This window comes from Copadichromis virginalis, linkage group LG19, assembly GCF_057382275.1.
Source record: "Copadichromis virginalis isolate Kocher_CV1m ecotype Utaka linkage group LG19, C_Virginalis_male_GT1.1, whole genome shotgun sequence".
Taxonomy (NCBI): domain Eukaryota; kingdom Metazoa; phylum Chordata; class Actinopteri; order Cichliformes; family Cichlidae; genus Copadichromis; species Copadichromis virginalis.
The window spans coordinates 13,927,925-13,949,574 of NC_140636.1; the positions used below are offsets into that span (position 1 = coordinate 13,927,925).

At 48.9% G+C, this 21,650-nt stretch overlaps 1 protein-coding gene across 4 annotated transcripts in view; it reads left to right on the forward strand.

Moving 5' to 3' along the window:
• pxdn (peroxidasin) overlaps positions 1-11,536 on the forward strand; it is a 35,581-nt gene extending 24,045 nt beyond the window's left edge. For 2 of the 4 annotated variants that reach the window (XM_085440903.1, XM_085440904.1), the window contains 11 exons: positions 128-284; positions 889-997; positions 1,655-1,812; positions 3,209-4,215; positions 4,415-4,911; positions 4,996-5,130; positions 5,220-5,428; positions 6,593-6,704; positions 7,245-7,377; positions 7,653-7,766; positions 8,435-11,536. In XM_085440903.1, the coding sequence (XP_085297029.1) occupies positions 128-284; positions 889-997; positions 1,655-1,812; positions 3,209-4,215; positions 4,415-4,911; positions 4,996-5,130; positions 5,220-5,428; positions 6,593-6,704; positions 7,245-7,377; positions 7,653-7,766; positions 8,435-8,560 (2,757 nt within the window). In that variant the 3' untranslated portion in view covers positions 8,561-11,536. Of the gene's footprint in view, positions 1-127; positions 285-888; positions 998-1,654; positions 1,813-3,208; positions 4,216-4,414; positions 4,912-4,995; positions 5,131-5,219; positions 5,429-6,592; positions 6,705-6,945; positions 7,201-7,244; positions 7,378-7,652; positions 7,767-7,938; positions 8,124-8,434 lie in introns of those variants that run through there. The other 2 variants (XR_014916658.1, XM_085440905.1) reach the window with 2 other exon arrangements.
• The last annotated feature ends 10,114 nt before the right edge of the window (positions 11,537-21,650 follow it).

The window sequence follows — 21,650 nt, forward strand, 5'->3', positions numbered from 1 at the left end:
CTCAAACCAGACGCTGAGAGCCTTTGTAAAACTCAGACGTCTGTGTCCTTACACAAGCATGCACCGAGGGCTTAGTTCAGGCACCAGCTCTCAGCACCGTGACCTCTGACCTCTGTCTGTCTCTCAGGATGGCGTTCAGGTGACAGAAAGTGGAAAGTTCCACATCAGCCCCGATGGTTACCTGGAAGTGAAGGACGTGGGCACGGCTGATGCTGGACGCTACGAGTGTGTCGCACGCAACCCCATCGGCTACCAGGTGGCTAGCATGGTGCTAACTGTGACAGGTAAGCAGTGATATCAGAGCGCCGCCGGGACCAAAGGTCTGTGGCGCTGCTCGGTGTGTGTGATCTGCTGCTCAGCCGATGTAGCCGCGCTGTCGGGTCTCGGAGTGTGTTGCTGTTTCCTGCTGAGACTTTTGGAGGTCAGCGCTCTGCAACCGAACCTTAAACTGCATCAGCTGCTGGATGTTTTCAGTGGCACACGAAGACGAAGGAGCGCCAGAAATCACTCAGGAGGGAAGAGCTCACAGGATTTCAGTGAACTAAAGAACACCGGTGAACTGGAGCTGCTTACGGCCGTTACTTAAATGTATGAAAGATGGACACGACTTCCTGTTGGGTTTAGACCGCAGTCTGCCTCACGGCCTTACTCGGATATACCTCCGTACTTTTATTTTGTGGCTCTACTGGAGCAGCTCTGCACGATTCATTGTTTTTATCTCATAACAGGCCTTTGTGCAACTTTGTGCATCACTGTGGGGGAGGTGGGCGGGGCTTGTGTTAGGGATGACACCAACCTCTTTATTGAAAACTCTGGTTCTGTTTGAGATGTAAACCCTGGCCGAGCTCTGCTCATGCTTGCTGATGTTCCACCTGTGTGTCTCTACAGTGCCCGCCATCAGCAGGGAGGGCGACACCTTCGTCAGCACGTCCATAGAGCAGGCCATCCGTACTGTGGACAGCGCCATCGAGTCGACGAGGAGGCGTCTCTTTGACGGGTAGGATATGACAAACACGCGATATGAGACTCTGACCCTCACGACGGCCTCGAGGATAAAAACCTGGAAGGCTCTGAAGTGTCTCCATTTTCCTACGCCACCACGTGTGTCCCTCTTCCCTGAGCCTGATCTTCATCTTGTCGTTATTGCTGCAGTGCATCATGGGATTGAGTGTAATGGTGAGACGTATGATGGGTCAGGATGAGAACATGTGTACCGGTGAGGTGTCCTGGGGTCATGTGACCAGGTTAGGAAGTCCTGCTCGCCAACAGCGCTGGCGTTGACGGCGGCGGTGTGATCGTGGCTGCAGCACCTCGCTGAGTTTCAACAGCCCGAGGCTCAGTGCAAGTTTAGAATAGCTGTGCTGAAAACCACCGAGCTGATGTTTGGGAGGAAGCAGGAACGACAAAGAGTGAAATGATGGCGGCGACTCAGCTGCGCAGTGACTCAGACGCTGCTGCGTGTTTAAACTCTCCGACCTGCACTGGAGAAATTCCCGCCTGATGTTCTAGTCCTCGAGCTCTAACGGAAAATCCCCAAAGACCGGAGCAATCTTTCCTCCTGCTTTTGTTTAACCTGTCTTTGTCTCTTACTTCCACACTTACTGTCTCTGTGATCTGTCATATTTATTGTTCCCTCTCCTCCCTCGCCCTGCAGTCAGCCTCGCACCCCCGGGGAGTTGCTGGCTCTCTTCCGGTATCCGCGGGACCCCTACACCGTGGAGCAGGCGCGGGCCGGAGAGATCTTCGAGCAGACGCTGCTGCTCATCCAGAACCACGTCAACCAGGGTCTCATGGTGGACACCAACGGCACCGGTGAGCAGATTCAGACTCGACACGCTGCTGAAAATGCAAAACCACACCCTCGTGAACACTGAGCGCGCTCGCTGATCGGTTTAAACTGATCGGTCATCTCTGCTGTGCTGATATTTTGGGCACATATGCAGTTTCAGACTTTGCAGAATGAAGCTGCTGTTCAGTAAACAGCTTCCACACAGTTTCCTGAGTGGAGTCTTGTGGTGCCAATAATTTAATTCTGTCTATGAATCTCTCGTTGCTGTGCACGCCTCCATCCGTGCGCCATTTTCTCCTCAGCGACAGCCGAGGGACGGACACGTGACCACGGCCCGCTGACGAGGAGCCGTAAACACTTTTATTAGTCCTCGGTTGGCCGCAGCGCCTCACCTACGTGGTTTGTGTTCACACTGGGTCAATTATACCTGCGCGTGGGGGGAGCACGGGGGGATTTTGATGTTTATGTGCAAAAGCATGTGGGGGGGGTTGTTTTAGTTTCTGGCTCATGAAGCAGTCGTTGTTCTGGGGGGTTAATTTTAACAGCACGAAGGTCAGCTGATCTACATTTCACCATCAGTGTGACGGGAAATTGAGTTTTTCTTAGTTTTGAAATTAAATTTCTGGCTTTAATTCTCCTGAATCTGCAAGTTCTTCTAAAGAGTTTTGTTCATTTTTTTGTCATATTGAAATGTGTCAGTGTTTCCCTCATAAATCTGCAGTTTTCTCTTTGCAAGATTTTTATTTTAGTTAATTTTTTCACCATTTTTTCACTTCCTGTTTTTGCTCTTTGGGATATTTTCATCCTTGAAATGATAACAAAGGCTGAGTGTAGTTGACGCCTCATGTGGTGTAAATGTAGTGAGACCAATAGTGACAGTTTCAGGTTCACGGGGAAACGCAGGAACAGCGATGAACACAACAGACGGCGAGTTTGAACAAACGTTCGTGGAGGGAAACGCCGGCTCCCACGTTCTCCTTTTAACTCCCCAGTAAACAAACACGCAGCAGTGATGTGTGGGAACGTTCACACAGGAAGTCTCACCTCACACACGCTTGACACTTGCTGTCATGCATAAGTGCAACGCTGCACTGCTAACACACCTGAATGTGCTGTGCTCTCATTTCAAAGCTGATGGAGGGCGCCCTGTGGCCTCTGTGGGAGGGGCTCCAGGGCCTGATCCTGTGGATTACCTGATGAATGTGAGCAGGTCTCTAACCCGCGGCGTCTCCAGGAGGCGCTGTGGGCTGAAGCTGGGAGTGATAGACTGTATATAAAAGATGGCCATATCCACCGTGACATCTTAGGCTTTGGTTTGGGAGGTGTTGGCGTTAACAGAGGGGGCGGGGCCGAGTGTAATAGCCGGGCTGCTATGATTACTCTGTGATGGACGTCTAAGCGTGTGTTTCCTTTCCGCAGCGTTTCGCTACAACGACCTGGTGTCCCCCCGCTTCCTGGACATGATCGCCAACCTGTCCGGCTGCACGGCCCACCGCCGCATCAACAACTGCTCGGACATTTGTTTCCACCAGAAGTACCGCAGCCACGACGGCACCTGCAACAACCTGCAGCACCCGATGTGGGGCGCCTCGCTCACCGCCTTCGAGCGGCTGCTGAAGTCCGTCTACGATAACGGTTTCAACCTTCCGCGAGGCGCCACCGACCGCGTCCATAACGGCTACAAGCTGCCGCTGCCGAGGCTGGTGTCCACCACCATGATCGGATCGGAGACCATCACCCCCGACGACCGCTACACACACATGCTGATGCAGTGGGGTCAGTTCCTGGACCACGACCTGGACTCCACGGTGGTGGCTCTGAGCCAGTCCCGGTTCTCCGACGGCCAGCTGTGCGCTCAGGTGTGCACCAACGACCCGCCCTGCTTCCCCATCCAGTTCCCGCCCAACGACCAGCGGCAGCTGCGGAGCGGCGCCCGCTGCATGTTCTTCGTCCGGTCCAGCCCGGTGTGCGGCAGCGGGATGACGTCTCTGCTGATGAACAGCGTTTACCCGAGAGAGCAAATCAACCAGCTGACCTCCTACATCGACGCCTCCAACGTCTACGGCAGCTCGCGGCACGAATCGGAGGAAGTCCGCGACTTGGCGAGCCAGAGGGGTCTCCTGCGGCAGGGCATCATACAGCGGACGGGCAAGCCGCTCCTGCCGTTCGCCAGCGGGCCGCCAACCGAGTGCATGAGGGACGAGAACGAGAGTCCCATTCCGTGCTTCCTCGCCGGAGACCACCGAGCCAACGAGCAGCTGGGTTTGACCGCCATGCACACCGCGTGGTTCAGGGAGCACAACCGCATCGCTACAGAGCTGCTGAGGCTGAACCCCCACTGGGACGGGGACACCATCTACCACGAGGCCCGGAAGATCGTCGGCGCCCAGATGCAGCACATCACCTACAGCCACTGGCTGCCCAAGGTAACGGCTCCGAGCTGATGGCGCCCGCGCTGCTCAGCTGATCATCAGGTGAGCTCAGGGTTAGCATGAGTGTGACAGCCCGGGACACAGAGAGAGGGAGGGGCTCACTTCATTCAGCTGTTTAATGTAAAAGTTGCAGCCAATGAAACGCTTCTCTGATGATGTCACAGCAGGCAGACTAACCCTCCTCTTCTCTCAGATCTTAGGTGAGGTTGGCATGAAGATGATGGGGCCGTACGGGGGCTACGACCCCAACGTGAACGCCGGCGTCTTCAATGCGTTTGCCACCGCCGCGTTCCGCTTTGGCCACACCCTCATCAACCCGATCCTGTACAGGTTAGATGAGGACTTCCAGCCGATCCCGCAGGGCCACATCTCGCTGCACCGGGCCTTCTTCTCGCCGTTCCGCATCGTGAACGAGGGCGGCATCGACCCGCTGCTTCGCGGGCTCTTCGGCGTCGCCGGTAAAATGCGTGTCACCACGCAGCTTCTGAACACCGAGCTGACGGAGCGGTTGTTCTCCATGGCCCACGCCGTGGCTCTGGACCTGGCCGCCATGAATATACAGCGAGGGAGGGACCACGGCATCCCGCCGTATAACGACTACAGGACCTTCTGTAACCTGACGTCTGCTCGGACCTTTGATGACCTGAAGAACGAGATTAAGAATCCGTCGGTCAGAGAGACGCTGCAGAGGTGGGCGTGGCCTCAGACAGGCTCAGTGTGACTCGCCAGAGTTATGGTATGAGCTCAGCGTGTTTCTATTTCCTCGTGTTGCAGGCTGTACGGCACGCCTCTGAACATCGACCTGTTCCCCGCCCTCATGGCTGAAGATCTGGTCCCCGGCAGCAGGCTGGGCCCCACCCTCATGTGTCTCCTCACCACTCAGTTCAAACGCGTGCGTGACGGCGACAGGTAGGTCAACCTTTCAGTACCGAACTGTCGCCGAGCGTCACGTGACCGCAACAAATGAATCCTATTTCTCTCCTTCCTGCCGTGTTCAGGTTCTGGTACGAGAACCCCGGCGTGTTCACGCCTGCCCAGCTGACCCAGCTGAAGCAGGCGTCCCTCGCCCGGGTGCTGTGCGATAACGGCGACAACATCACGCGCGTACAGCGCGACGTGTTCAGGGTGGCCGAGCTGCCTCACGGCTACATCAGCTGTGACGACGTCCCTCAGATCGACCTGCGCATGTGGCAGGACTGCTGCGAAGGTAAGAGTCAGCAAACGCTCGCTTTATTCTTCAGTTTACTCGACAGCTCAGATCACGACGACCAGGATACCTTAGCAGACGTTTGTTGTTTTCAAAACACAAACATTTATTTTAAGCTTGAATAAATTAAACTCCACTAAATAAATCACTGGTTGAATATTAGCATTCGAGTGTATCCCAGATGTGTTGAACAGCTGCAGCCCTGAGCAAGCGCAGAACAACAAATAGAACAGCCTGCAGACCCGTGAGGGCGAGAGGAGCTTTCAGGACGTTGTTTGGTTTTGGTTGTTTTTCTGATCTTCGCTGAGACAAAGTGGCTCTGTGGTCACAGAGGTCGCTGTCTCTGCTTCAACCTTTTAAAGTTTATTTTTGGCCCGTAGTGTGAATTTGTTGCACAAATCTGATCCCAGTTTTATTATTTTATACTGGTGCATGAAAACAAACCTCCATTATTAAAAAGAGGTTTTTATTGCGGTTGGAGTGATCTCAGTGTTTGATGTAAAGGTTTAGTCAGGAGTTTAATCACAGGATGGAAACATGTTTTCTTCTTTAAAGAGGAAGCAGACGCTGGTGATGAGTCTGCTCTCTGACTGCAGCCTCTTACATACTGCACATATTCACTGTATGAGGAGAGCAGAAACAATAAACAGAGAATATAGCTGCGTTTGCTAACAGTGACACGTGTGTGTTCACTTTTATGTGTCGGCACAAGAGAGGAAGTGTTGTTGTTCTCGTCTTCTACACGCAGTCTGTGAATCAACCGCAGCTGAGATTTGAGCGTTTACATAAAGACGCGGCGCTCGTAAACCTGGAAGCTGCGTCACTGTGACAGTGGAGAAGGGTTTGTCAGTTTTTTCATCCTCCAGGATGACAAAAGCGGGATCGTTAGGGGGGTCGCGGTCTTCTCCCTCACAGCTCGATAAATGGGTGAGTCATCTGCATAGCAGAGAGTCTAAAGGAGCCGATACAGTGCAAGACGAAGCACGTCAGAGAAGATTTAAACAACTCGCGCTAAGAGATGAGGGTACCGTGTGCTCCTGTGGTTCATTCCAGCACTTCAGCCTAAAAGCACTGCAGTCAGGTCATAAACGGTCCTTCTGTTGGCCTCAGCGACTCTGTTTTCTTCTTCTACTGATTTTCAGTGTGTTGTGTTTAACCCACCAGACTGCAGAACTAAGGGCCAGTTCAACGCCCTGTCGTACCACTTCAGGGGACGCCGGTCAGCTGAGCACAGCTACAAAGAGTACAAACCTGCCAGCAGCTCCCAGGAGAACAGGTAACAACACCTGTAAACTTAAACTGCTCCAACAGCACAGACGTTGTCCAGAGGTCCAGTTCAGGGACTCTGGTTACCCGAGTCCAGCAGACAGCTAGCAGGCCACGCCCCTAATCATGCAAACCTTCAGGAAGTATCCATGGAGACCAACCAGTTTGTGTATCAGGCTGTAAACATGTTTATATGTGCTGTAAAGTTTGAACATGGCTGACTCACTGCTGCCTCCTGTGTAATCTTACAGCGTTCCCTCGGTGTCAGCGGTCCTGGAACGTGGGAAAGTCTGGCATCAGTTTTTAGGCCAGAAAATTCTTGTTTTACAGCAAAAATAAAAACACTTGTAGGCCTCAGAAACCTGCGACATACACTTACAGATGTGTGAGTCAGGTGACCTGCGATGTGGCGAGGAATGCTGTCCTGACAATACCTCGATAACAGATATTTGAGGTGTAGAATAAGTAAAACACTCATTTGTGCATCTTTGTCCTGTAAACTGTTAACTGTGAACATCTTCAGTCATTTGGTTTGTGTGTGTGTGTGCAGCTCAGTGGAGGAGACCCCGGGCAGTCTGGGAAATGTCTCTGCGACTTCCAGGAAGAGCACTGAGCCCTCCATCAACGACTTCCAGGATTTTGTCTCCGACATGCAGAAGACCATCACCAGCTTACGAAAGCAGGTGTGTCTGCATCCACAGACAGATGTTTGCAGCTGTTCTTTATCCTTTAAATCCAGATGGTGACGTTTGTGATCAAAGTGTCTGAAACTTCTAACCATCTTAAAAACGTTGCCATGTCTCACTGCTCAGAGCACAGTTAATTCCTCAAGAAGGGGTCGGCGTGCCGAGGTCGGTGTGCTGGCTCCGCCCTCTGGTCAGCTGCAGGTGTCAGTGTGTTTGGGGAGGTGAGGTGTGTGTTCTGACTTTTAAAATGTGTTGTTCTCATGTTTCTGCAGATTAAAAGACTTGAAGCCCGTTTGAGCACCACTGACTGCACTGACAGCGAAGGCCGCGAGCGAGCGGACGGCGAGCGGTGGAAAAAGGACCCGTGCGCCACATGTGAATGCAGAGTGAGTGTAGCGGGCAGGGCTGTGGGTTAACACGTGAACACGTCCTCTGTCAGACGCCGTTTAAATGTTTCTGAGAGTCTGGAAGCGTCTCGTCTCTTCGAGCAGCTCTTGGCATCATGTTCAGTTTTCGTGTCTGACTGTGTTGCTGCTGGCGATGGCGCTCCGGTGTCAGACCTTCCCACCTCCTGCAGGCCTGGCCTCCACGCCGCTGTGTTGCCATCTTTCGCTCTCCTCTTCCACACCTCTCTGCATTCAGAGGGATGTTTGCAGTAATTGAGCTTGGCAGGCAGAAGCAGACGAGGAAGACAGTCTGCGAGCAAACAGACCGCACGACGACACAGCGAGCATGACGGGCAGGTCAGTCCCAGGTCAGGTGGTCCTGGTGGCAGGAGGCGGAGTGACCGGCTGAGGGTCACATGGTGTTATTGTCACATGCAAACAAACAGAACCCAAAATCAAACCTGGGTTTGAACGCGATCATGTCGACCTGCCCTGGTTTGCAGCCGTGTGATTGGCTGTTGATCACGTGAGCTAAATGATGTCAGTTCTTATTGAACAGTTTAAGTTTTCTTTCCCGTTTTGGTGTCTTTTCTGTCAGTTTCGCCTCACATCTCACACGTAACGACGTCATGACTTGTCGCCCTTGTTGTGTTTTCCCGCCCCGACAGGACGCCCAGGTGACCTGCTTCGTGGAGTCCTGCCCAGCAACCGAGTGCAAACGGCCCGTCAAGCTAAAAGGCAGCTGCTGCCCGGTGTGCCTCGAGCAGCTGATGGCGCCCGCCCGCCGCCCGTAACAACCCTCAGGACCCCCGCAAACACGCCCTCTGGCGTCTGAACGTCACACGCTCGCAATCAGACGCACGGAGAGGACATGAGACTCGTGAAATCGCGCGGCTCCACCGCCGCCAACAACCTCGACAGACCCAACAGCCTCGTCTCAGTTTTTCGTTTTCTTGACCCAGGGAGGGATTTTATTTTGTTTCCTGTTTGTTGCACCCAGCGGCGCGAGGCCCGCTTCGAAATCCTCCGGCGACGAGCCGCTGTCACTACGTGGATTTATTTCTGACCCGCCGGATGGACGAGCGGGCGTGAGACGGGCCGGCCTCTCCTTCCTCCCTGCGCCGAGGCTCCCGAAGAGCCGCGACCAGCCGCCGTTTGCCGTCCTGCTCCTCCCGCTCGACGATAAATCACAGGACAGGGAAGTAGATGGAAAGGCGGTCGCCATTTTCTTGTCTCACACAATATTCTCAGGTTAGAGATGCCGAAAACTGGTGCTATCCCCCGATTTTATCACAGTTTAATCACTAAACCTTCAAAGTATTTTGTTGTATGCAAAGCAGCCTATATACACTCAGTATGTCCTTAATGCTACATCACAGTTGAGACGACTGTTGTACTTATGAGTAGAGTTACTGCATCTTTAACCCGCGGTGCTTTTTATCATGTTATTCTCTTCTTTTCCCTTTTTGTATAAATTGTTGCATATGAAGAAAATGTGAAGCCCTACAAAAATGTTTGTAATGCAAAAGAAATGTCTACTGATCTCTGCTCGTCGGTCCACTGACGACTCCCTCGCTGTGTGTGCCGGACGCTCGGCCGGCTTTCGCTCCGGCGCCTTTGAAAGAAACCCTGTTTGTACCACTGTGTTCACGTGCCGCGGACTTTATTCCAGTATTTTCCTCAGTGTTTTAAAGCCAAAAGTATGATTTTATGAGTTTATGTTTGAATGTTGTCCTGGTTCAGTATTCTCACTTTGACCTGCTCATGTTCGGACCGGTGCTTCTGCAGTCGTGGGAAGATGAGCTCAGTAATTTCAATGAAACAAATATTTGACTGGATCTGAACAAGTTTTAGCACAAAGGCTTAAAGCCAAACAAACCAGCGTCTGTTTATTAAGTAGCTGAAACGTTGCTTACCTGCCAGAAACACTCAGCCACAGTCGTGTGCGCTAATATCAAATATAAACAATTCGATTCTCATCAGGTGTCTAAATGAGGTTAACACAACCTGTTATCATCTATTCTGCAGACGCTAATGCAAAATGCAGAAACAACGTGATAAACCGAGTCCACTCTTAATGCTTCTGCAGGAGTCAGCGTCAGCGTGGAGCTGCCAATCAGATGCATTGATTAATTAATCATCATCATTATCACCAGCACCTCTATAAAAGCAGGAGCTGTGTCAGTTTGCAGGTCTGGATCTTCACAGCAGTGGACGTCCTAGAAAATTCACCGTGAGGTCAGACCCAAGAGTTCTGGCTCAAACTCAGCTAGCATGTGAAAGGTTAAAGGTCACGACAAGCAGAAGAAAACAGAACAAGCGTGGGTCGTTTGGAAGCTGAACAGAGGGCAGATGTTTGTCCACCAACCTAACAGCTGGACCATGAACTCCAAAGATGCTGAAACCTCACAGTGGAGAGACCGACTGAGGCGGTCACACAGGAAACTTCCAGTGCTCCTCCATGAATCACAGGCTGGACTCGCATACACGCCGTCTGCATGAATAATGAATTAATGTGTCGCTTATTCCAGGTCGTATTTTCCTCATTTTACAGACTTTATTTTGCCCTGATATGAAAAACAGAGAAACTTTTCTTTCTCTTGATTACAGTTATAAAGCTGCACATTTAAAGGTAACACTGAGGGTCAGCATGACAAACAATGAACAGCTGAAATATAACAGAAATGGCTGCTGTCCATAATAGACTTAGTGCTCTAATAAGTAGCAGAAATATTGCTGCCAGTTTGTGTATTTATGGACAGTTTGGCTAAAAGTTGTTTAGATCCAGTTTAAAAGAATAAAGTGAGAGGTGCTGGGGGGGCGGGGTCACAGCCTGCGGCTCCGCTGGCGCCGACGACACCGTTGGAGGACTGCGAGCAGCTCTGCTCTGCAGCGCTCTCGGTCCAGGGACACGCTTGCATTCCTTTGTCCAGCAGCCCCCCTCCTCGCTCTCTCTCCCCCCCCCGTTGGGTGTTTATATAGGTTAGGAATGCTCTGAGATATGGAGGATGACGCCATGTAGCCGAGCATGTGTGGCGCGGGCCTCTGACCCTCATTCCTTCATAATTGAAGCCATATGAGAGAGGAAGTGATGTTGGGGGAGGGGCGCTCAGGGTCGGGGGGGCTGTTTGTCAGACCGATTTACCGCCTTTCACACGTACTGTACTCCTCGTACTCTCCGTGCACTGACTCGCTCCGTGCGACACAATTCCCGATCTCGTCTTCCTGTTTTCCTCCGATTGTGTCGGAGCGTGTGCGGTTTTCCTTTCCTGTGTTTTCTTCTTCAGTGGTAACATCCTGCGAGCTGAGGGGCTGATCGGTGACAGTAAAGATGTCAGAGCACCAACAGTCACACTGGTAAACAGTATCACCTCATACTGGACGAACTGTGTTTACAGTGGTGCCTCCTTCTCCTGCAGCACCATGTTACTGTGTGTTCGTGTCCCCGTGTCTCGGTCACAGCTACTAGCTTTGGCTTGCGCCCCGAAGCTCTGTGAGCTCTTTGCGTTACCCGTCTGTGTGTGTTGATAGATGTGTGTATTTGTGAGTCCCTCTTTTTATTTCCCCTTGAAAAGGTTCCCAGTGTCAGTGGAGCGCACTGCCCTGCAGTACTGAACGTGTGTTACCTACACTGTCCTAACCAGTGGTCATTGTGGACAACCTAGTGCCTGTCATGACAGTTGTATTGTACCTTTGCCAAAGAATGGTTTGCACTGTAATGTATGCCTCTCAACAGTAATAATAAATAAAAAAGCCACATTTGAATTACAGTCACATGTTGGTGCCTGTTCTTTGTCAGCTCATCATTAATGAGAGGACTTTTTTATTTGCTCATCACAAAATGACTTTTGTTTCACTGAACATGACTCGTCTGATTTAGTGTTCTGGTTTAAAGCAGATACTTGATCAGGTCCAAACTACAGAGCCTACAAGTTTGCATTTGACTCTGATTACTCTCAAGTTCCTGCACTTCCTGTTTGGTTTGTTAGTTGGTCTGTCAGTCATGACTGGATGGGTCCCATTACAGTTTTAGACCCATCCATCCCACTTATCCTTGGGGGGGGCTGAAACCTATCCCAGGACGAGACGATGTGTCCGCAGACATCGACTATCAGTACGGTGAGTCCACCTCCGTCCATACCTGTGAATATTTAGCCTTTTAGGAACTTTTTGAAATTCATCTTGACCACGACTCTCACGTGCAACAGGAACTCTGCAGATCTGACAGTTTAACCTTCCTGCTGAGGTTAAACTGTCATCTGCATATAAAATGAAACCTGTCAGTAGATTTGGGGCTAACAGTAGTTAACCCTTTAGTGTAGTACCCACCTGGTCTAATCTCAGAATCATCGATGACCATCAGTTTTTCATTTGTCCTCTTCTAACTGCTGAAGTGCATTTCACTCTTTGAAATCAATCTGCTTTTGGAAACTGTGACCAGCAGACAAAACAGGAAGTCTTGGCTGAGATATCTGCTGCTACAGCAGACGCTCCAGAGCGGACCCAGCAATTCTTTGCCCCAACAGCCACATGAAAAACTGGGACTGTTGTGGAGGGTCGCACCAATAAGCTCATAAAGGGCTGAAAGTGGAGCTGAGCTGAGTTCAGTTTATTGGTGTGACTCTCCAAATGTGAACATCATCTCCTACCCAGGCTCCAGAGTCAACGGCCAATTCATGCAGCAGATGGAAGAGGACGTCTCGGCCCGAACATCTGATCGTCTCTGAAAACTCGTCTGCAGGTTAAAAGGCCTCAGTCACGCAGGCCTGCATGTTTCATGCAAACATGGAAACTGCAGTAATCTGCAAACATCCTAAAACCTCACAGGAGCTGTTCTGCTCTTTGCTACCTTCAGGCTCCGGTTCAGTAAATAACCTTCTAACCTGTGCTCCACTGTGTCAGGTTAATCAGACCCATCCTTTGCTGCAGTCGCTCACCTCAGCAGGGACACCGCCTACTCTGTGTTGCTAACAGTTGCTCCACCTGTTGCTACCGTTCACCGTGTCACTGACCTTCAGTGATCGCTGGTCACTCTGGCAGCTCTGTGGATGAGAGCAAATCAGTAACACACCTGCAAACATGAAGGCGACAAGACTGAGCATGCTGTGCCTTTAAACATTAGCATGTTAGCACACTAACTGCCAGCTTTTGCCAAGAGCAACAACAGCATCTAAACTATGTGCAGACAAGCAGAAAGCAGCTGTGAGGGATGTTTGCAAGGTGAGTAATATTAGCAGCTTCAGACTGCTGGCCACATGTGGGTTGAAGTAAATGAACTCTGCTCTGGGAGTTGTCTCGTTGAACTCTACGCCTGGTCTTCCACGCTTCTCCCCACAGACTCGGCTCTGGCAGCCGGACCGGAGTGGACAGAGCCTCTGGAAGGAAAACCGGACAGGGAAATGAGGTTTCCAGTGCTGCACAGATAAAAGAGCCTCAATCTTTGGCAGGAAAACACATTATCGCCCTGACAACAAGGGACCTGGCTCACTTGGAGATCCAAACAGGAATACACACATGGACTGTGTCTGGTTGTTTCCTTGTCTGCTGCAGAGTTTAACATGAAAGCCAAAGGTCCAGACTGAGCGATTCAGAGAGAGGTGGAAAATCTGATTATGTAAGTGTTGTGGACGGGCTAGATTAGACCAGCACGTCTCACACACACACTCAGCAAAGCAATGCAGACCTACAAAATCTAAAGCAACCCTGAGATCTGGATCGCCATACAGTGTGTGTCAGAGTTTGAGGCAGAGCACTGGGGCGAAACTTCAGGGTTTGGAAAGGACACGAGTCTGCAGCTGCACAGTCCTGGCTACCCGGCGAGCCGCCTGCTTCCCACTCATCACATACTGGAATTTCATTTAGGCAATTGGCCCTCAGCGATGCACCTCTCGCTCGCCAAGGTGGGGGATTCTTTCCCCTCGCTAATAGAACGTCATTCTCATTTCCAGAGCGGGGCGGATGAAAGCCAGAGAAGTGGTGTCCTGCTGAGGGAAAATGGGTTTTGCATCCCAGCACTCAAAGGACTGCGGTGATGGCTTGTGACCCCCGGTGGGTAGGAAGTGTCATGAGATGGATTCCCGCTAGCGTTTTTGGCTCTGACACATGAGGCAGAGAGTTTACAGGGCAGGTGTTTGCATAAAGCAACTGCTGAAATCACAAGAGATGCAGTTTAATGTGCTTCACCGAGTTATTAAGAATTACAGGCGCTTTATTTCATGCAGACGTAATCTTAGTCCTGCTGGAGGCACGGGGGGGATCTTTTTGAGAGCTCGTGGACTTGCAGCTTCCTGTGAGCGTCCTGCCAGAGTCCAGACAAGCAAACTGTAAGCAGGTCTGTGCTGATGGACTGCAGCTGAGTGTTTATCTTTTCAACAGCTTTTCAAAAGCTCCACACTCTCAGCTAGGCTCTCGTCTCTCCCCTTGTTGACATGAGCGACCCGCCCATTTCCTGCCTGTATGTTCACTTTATTCTGGTTTATTACTTTTAGTCTATTGATGTCATAATGTCATTAGTTATACGACAGCTTTGTTGGAGTTTGCTTCTGCTGCCTTGAAGTAGATCAAACGTTTATTTCAGGTTTACAAAAATACATGTAAATCATCACTATACCATGTGTATGAAGTGTAATCACAAAACTGTGAAAATACGTCTATAAAAGTCAAAAACCTGAAACCTGACCATGAGGTGCTGGCCTGTCACTGGAGCATGCTCAGTTAGAGACTGAGGCTACCCATAATGCACCAGTAAAAAAACAAAGGAAAGCAAGCAACCAACACAATCACTCCCCACATGAATCACTCATCACATCTCTCGGCCTGTGACCTGTCCCACTTCCTGAAAACGAAACTCAAACTGGAGGATCAACGGTTTGACTCGCGGGAGGCGGTCGAGCATCCGTCACAGAGAGAAGAGTACAAGAATACACAGCAGGACTGCAGGAAACAGTTCACACTGCGAGGACGCGCTGATGTGCAGCGTAGTCTTCCTGCACACGGAGTGAACCTGGATGAAACTGGTGGTTGGGTTCAGACTCGCGCTGTGATTCTTGTCCTGAGAATTCTAGCTGCAGACGCCATGAGTGGGCGTGTGCTCCGGTCCTATCTGCCCGCCTGACTCGTCTCTGTGGTCACAACAAACTGGACATATCTTTAGGTGCTGGTTCAGAGCCAGGTCTGCCTCACTGCCTTAGTGAACAGATTATAATCACGAGCAGATGTTGGAATCTAAAGGCTGCATCTGCTGTGTATTGGTTCCTGTGGGAGCCCGTCCCGTAGCCACTCACATGAGTCAGACTCTGTGTACAGGCTTTTTACAGGTTCCAGGTTTAAAACCAAGAACCCATCAGTCAGGGAGCAAATCTGCTGTGAGCCCCACAGAAAAGTTCTCATCCTTCCATTTTAATCTCAGGTGATTAAAGTTCCTGTAAATGTTCAGATGTTCTGACTTCAGTGCACAGATTATTAGTCACCTGTGCTGCAGTGCTGAATGCAGGATTGGGCAGATTTTACTAAGACTGCATGTAAAGTTCACAAGCAAGCTTCACTCTAAATGCTTGCGTGCTTATCTGCCAGCGTTAACGATGGCAATCCAGAGCTATCGTAATGGGAGACAGTGACGAGGAAATGTTTGCATACTCAGTGGAAAAGTTGTGCTCATCAAACCTGGCAGAGAGCTTATTGGCCTCATTTGCAGTAACTGCCTCTCAGGAGGTCTCTGTGGAGCTTCAGCCTGATGTCCTCAACGTTTCTGTTTGTATCACATCTACTGTGATGTTAGCATCAGCAGCTAACTGCTAACAAAGCATCTTTTCATTCAGCATGATTACTTCCTGTTCTTTGTGTCCAGTGTGCTTTGGACTGGACTTAATTCATTCAGTGGCAGTGATACTCAGAAAACACGAGGCATGTTTGACTCATTTATTCCTTCCAGCTGCTCGATGATCTTCGATATGTTTGTGAAATTCGTGTTTTTGTCCTGAGCGCTCGCCTCGAGCGCTTTAAAAAAGTGAAGCAAGCACCTCTTTATGTCAAACGGCAGCCTTCCATATTTAGACTCGTGAATCTGAGAGGATGCTCACGTTGATAAGTATGGCTGCTTTACACGCACAAAGACTTCAGTTTTATTTATAACTGGTAACAGATGGGACCACCACAAATATGCATCTTGCACAGAGGCGCCATCAGCAGCAGAAAAGGTAATCCTAACAAGCTACTGCAGATGTGTTCAGGCATCGTATCCTCAAATAAAAGTGTCGTCTTAACACTGGAAGCATCGTGCATACATGACATAATGATTCCTGTGCACTGGAGGGGATGGGATGGCAAACAATGTTATTTATGTACAGTCACAGCCGAAATAATCAGCACCCCTGAAATCTTTCCAGAAAAAGCACCATTTCTCCCAGAATATTGTTACAGTTACAAATGTTTTGGTTTACACTATTTCGTTTATTTGCATTTGATCAAAAAACCCCAAAAGAACAAAAGTCACATTTGAAGCGTTTCACACAGAACTCGGGCTGGACAAAATTATTGGCATCTTTTCAATATTGTTGGTGAATTGTCTTATGTCAAGCGTATGACGCTTGTTTGAAATCACCTGTGGCAGGAAACAGGTGCTGGCAATGAAGCAATCACACCTGAAGCCAGTAGTAGCGTGAGTGTGCTGCACGGAGGACAGAAAGGAGAGCAGAGAGCTGTCTGAGGACTTGAGAACAAAATATGATTTTTTTTTTTAAACTTTCGCTCACTTTAGGTTCAGGAACATTTCATCACTTGGTGTAAAAAGATTTCCTTACAGGCAGTAAACTGCTCATTGGGCCATGATGAGCTGAGAGTGACAGATTTGTCTCTGTTGCTCATGCTAAAGCACACGGCAGCACTACCTGCTGCCCCGCTGGCTGGTGCTGCTCTCAGTCCCTGAACTCGGACCCACTTTCATCACATCTCCTGCAGACACGAGTGGCTCCGGATGAACTCCACCACACTGCCCTGCATGTTGAAAACAGATGCTGAAAGGGTTGAAGCCTGTGTGGCGTTGCTGCATTAGTCTGTGTGAAAGTGAAGGCTGGGTTGTTTGTTCCTCTTTCCTCCTCAGTCTCTGATTTCATTCTCAGCTTTGCTCTTTTCAGCTTCCAGCGTTTAAGTTACACAAATTAGATTTACAGCTGTAACTCGACGCCAAATAGAGTGCTACATATGACCCCCCTCCCACCAGGGGGAGTCTTTCCCCCCTTATGAAAATACCAAACTGCTTTCCCAGGTCTGTAAAGTGTGATTGCCTAAGCAGAGTGTCTCCTGTGGCTGAAACGCAGACACAGATAAGAGGAGGTTTGATCGTCAGTGTTCTCCAGGTTAGATACGATTATTTCAGGCGTGTGAGTGCTGGGCAGAGTAACGGTTGCTGATAGAGAGCCAAGCATGTGAGGACTGGCCGAGTGCCTTGCTGGCAGATGACTGACTGGCAGATGGGATGACTCGGTGCGTGACTGACTGATCGGCCCGCTGGTTGATTTGCCCGCATTCCTCGGTGGACGCCAGCGGGGTACAGTCTGACCCAGCGTGATAATCCTCTCCTCGCCTCCAGGACCCCCTAATCGGCCCTCCTTCAGGCATAAAATGGGCCAAGCACACACTGGAGGAATGTATGTTCACAGGCACACAAACACCGACTGTGACGCCAAAAAGAACCATCTGTCTGCATCTCTTAAAAAAGAAAGATAAATGACCTGTCTGCAGCTTTCTTCACAGAGCCTGGGAGAAAATAAAACTCTAAATCAGCAAAACCACTGAGAGACACTTGGATGCACGAGGAATCAAAACGAATGCATGTTGGTTTTCATCGATGGAGTTCATCTGCGACCGTATCTCTGAGGCCTGTCGGCGCTGACGGGCTGATGTCAGGTGCTCAGTGGGGGGGGGGGGGGTGTCTGCAGCTCAGGGTGTTGCCCCTCGGTTGACTACATGACAGCGTGTTAGCATACAAAGACTTGGACATGTCTCCTGGTCCTGGTCTCAGGGTTTGAGTTCTGCACTCCTGATTGATGCGATTGAGTTTCTGTTTGGATTTCTTGGCTGTTTCAGTGCTCGCGGCTGTTTGTTCACTTGGCTTTTCACGTCTTGTTTGAGGTTTTTCTTCATACTTTGTGTTTCTGTGCCCAGCCGTGCTGCTCTTGGCCCTCACCTGTGTCTAGTCTTCAGTCAGTTCTCTGCATGTTCTCCATATTTCGCCCCGTTTCTTCAGCTCTTTGTCAAAACTTCAGTTTGTTTCGCTGAAGTCGTGCCCTGTTTGTGTGTGATATTCTGTTTCCTTTGGTACTTTGTTGGTGGATATTTGTCTTTGTCTCGTCTTCACACACCTTTGTGTGACACCACGGTGGAGGCTCAAAGAGTTTGGGGTCTTTTACTAATCTGTTGAAATCGCTCTCAGAGATCTAAAAGTGAAAAAATATTCATACGCAGATGATAAGACACTTTTTTTGTTTTTACTTTCTTAAAGATTTGACACCATGACAGCCTCCGCTGTGGTGTACATCCAAACATAAGGATCAGGGTGTGGATCCATCTCTCCGTCAGACCTGTTCCTCGGATCTTCAGTTCAGTTCTTGTGTCATTTTCATACATCAGCCTTTGCTCCGGTTTCCCTTCATTAAGATTGACTTGCTGACAGCCGTCCTTCACTGAGAGAGTTTCTGATGAAGCTAGGGTCAGGGGTTAGGGTTCACTAACCCAGGCTTCAATGAACAGAAGATGATCGGCTGAAGGTCCAGATCATCTCTCAGGGCCTCCGTCAGATTTCTGCTGGATCTTTTGCTCTTTTCTAAAGAACGTACTTTCAGATTCGTCAGCTGTAGATAATTGTTCTCAGGCCTTTTCTCCACAAGTTTTCAGTTCTTCAGGAATCACCCTGTTGGTGCAAAAAATATGCTGTTTCACTGTGTTATCTTTGGGATTTTTAAAAAAAATGCAACTAAAGAACGGTGAATAAATGTGTTTGTGTGACAGGCTGCTGATGACAAAGAGGCCAAAGATGCAGCTCTAAGCTAAGCTGTGACAACACAACACTGGAATGATTCATAGCTCAAAAACACTCCTCTGAAAACGTTCAGATACAAGTGAACAACATCTGGAAATGAGTGGAAAAACAGCCAATGTCCAAAAACACCATTGAAAGACTTCAAAAATTGCATTTTTGTTTACAGCACAGTCGCCCCCTGCTGGACATGAGAGAAAAATACAGGTTTAAGGTACTATGGCACTGGCTTCACTTTTGTAATCCGTGTAAGAAATGTTGCACGTCTCCAAATTTAACTTCTAATCAACCAGCAAAGGAACTCAAAGTGTTATTAGCTGTGATTTGTCTCATTTAACCAGGTGTAGATTTGCTAACTAGGACCAGTGCAGCCAGGGCCGGCCCGTGGCATAGGCCGTATAGGCAAATGCTAAGGGCGCCGTCCATCAGGGGGCGCCACGCCAGTGCCACAAATGTTGAAAAAAAAAAAAAAAGTTGGTACTATTATTTCTAAATACAAAAAATAATCCCACGTTAATTAAAATGCAAAGTAAAGCTTATTTAATAGAAATATTATTTGTTACAACATTACACTACACTGCTGATGTAGGGGGGCGCCACCTAAAATCTTGCCTAGGGCGCCAGATTGGTTAGGGCCGTTTCTGAGTGCAGCTCCAGTTAAAGCTCACAGATAACCAAATGAGCCCCCACGATGCGTCAGTGACGACTCCTGAGAGAATCACTCAGCTGTAAGAGAGAAACCAGTGCTTTCGTTATCAGGTACCAGATGTTTTGACGTTCCTCATGAAAAGGCCGCACAGGAGAGACCTCTCTGAGGCCCTGAGGTATCTATCTATCTCAGCTCATCCATAATAACTGAAAAACATAAAACGAGTCATCTGGAATGAGCCCGGGGCTGATGGGCTCTCTCAGTCAACACGCTAACGTTTTACAAGCTGCCATTTCTGTGACGAGAGGTGGATGCTCATAAATCAGCTGATGCTGTGAGTCCTGACCGCTGAGACCGCTGCCGTTCCCTGCGTAGACGCTCCTCACATCCATGAAACTACCAACAAAGCTAGGCATGCAGTAATGATCCTATCCTGCCCCCTGGTGGTCGTATGTATGTATGCATGTAAGCGGACAGCCCGCAGTGGCTGCAGCTGCGTTTTTCTACAGTGCATGTGTCTGCTTGTTAGAAGCAAAGCAGTGGAAAAAGAAAAAGGAGCCGTCAATTCTACATGTGCTCCAGTCATGTATTTCTCTGCAATTACAGACTCTGTGTAAACATCTTGGTATCAAAGTAAAGCGAACGCTTGTGAGATTTCTTTAGAGGTGTAAATATTACAGCAGAAGTTACTGTGTCAAAGTTACCGAGGCTGGAGCAAAAAGAAGTAAGAATATTTTTTATCACCTAATTTGTTTGTATTATATTGGTTATAAACTCTTTGAAAATATGCACAGTGGACAATAAACTCCAGGAAACCACATATGAGCATCATCTGTGCAAACACAGAAATTACACAGTGGGTTTAATGAGGACACAGGCCGGCGTTTGGCACATTGTGACACATCTGTGAGTAGAAATTTCTGTTGAACAGCAGAAATGATTGAACTTTATTTACAGGCCTAAAAAATGTTTGTTGTTTGAATATTTTTTGAAGAATTACCAACACTCTCAGTATGATGGGATGGTTGACGTTGTGCCCCAGAGTTGATTAAATAGGCTGAACTTCGGCTTCTATTGGCTGATTTGCATGGCTGACAGTAGAATCACAGTAACGTCACTACATTTACATCAGTCCCACAAGTCAAAAGTTGCAAGGTGAGAAAAACGTGCTGTAAAATTTACAACAATTTACGACTCTCTAACTGGGCTGGAAATGGCGATTTGATGTGAACGGCTCTGTGTTGGTGTCCAAGGTGGAGGCCTCACAGAAGGGTCGTAGCAGTTTTGTGGAATCGCTTCATGTTGTAGTTTATCGAACGTGAAACGTCTGCGGTTCGGAGCGTAATGAAAGCGTCGTCTGATTTGTGACGTTCGCTCCAGTAAATCTGAGCTTCGGTTGTTTTTTGTTTCCATACAGTTGGTGAAATGATGCTCTTTTAATTGTTTGTTATTTTACCTGTTTGATGGTCGTAGAAATATTTTTATGAGCTTTTATTTGAGATTCAGGGTTTTTGTGGCTCCCACACGACTGTATTTACATAACAGGTCACACAGACGCAGTCACCTTTGTCTGGATCGAACAAACAAAGCCTGGATGTAGTTATGTGACCGTGTAAGGATTGAGAAGCTATGGGTAAAACTTTAACAGTAATAATTCAACAGTGTTACTAGTGCACATTTGCCTGTACTGTAGTAATGTGTTCACAGTTCATGCTGATGCAGCAGCTTCCAGCAGAGCGCTGCCATTGTTCAAGCGTGGACTGATCTTGTTGTTATAGAGGTTTCTGGAGCAGTGACTGACACAGTTTGGAGTTTCAGTTTTAGGTCAGCCAGCGTTTGATAAAGTGCTTTATGTCTGAGGTACAGCTGTTCAAACACACAGTCTAACACTTTGTGATACTTTTTAAAGGTTTTACACATTTTTCTGGTCAGTACGGCAGCTTTGTCCTCAGTGTTTTTTATCTCTATGGAAACTTTGCAGAGGAACTACAAACGCCAGCACAGATTTTGACTGAAACTAATTTAGTGTATTAGAGACACAGTTTCCTGCTCCAGTGATCATAATTTCTCCATTAATGACAGTTTCATGTGTCATTTCCTGTCCTGAGGCCTTTACGTGGCACAAACAATGACATGTGAGGTACAACATGAACTCACACATCAGTGCTCAATAAAATGTTTTATGTGTGCTTTCAAAAGTCTG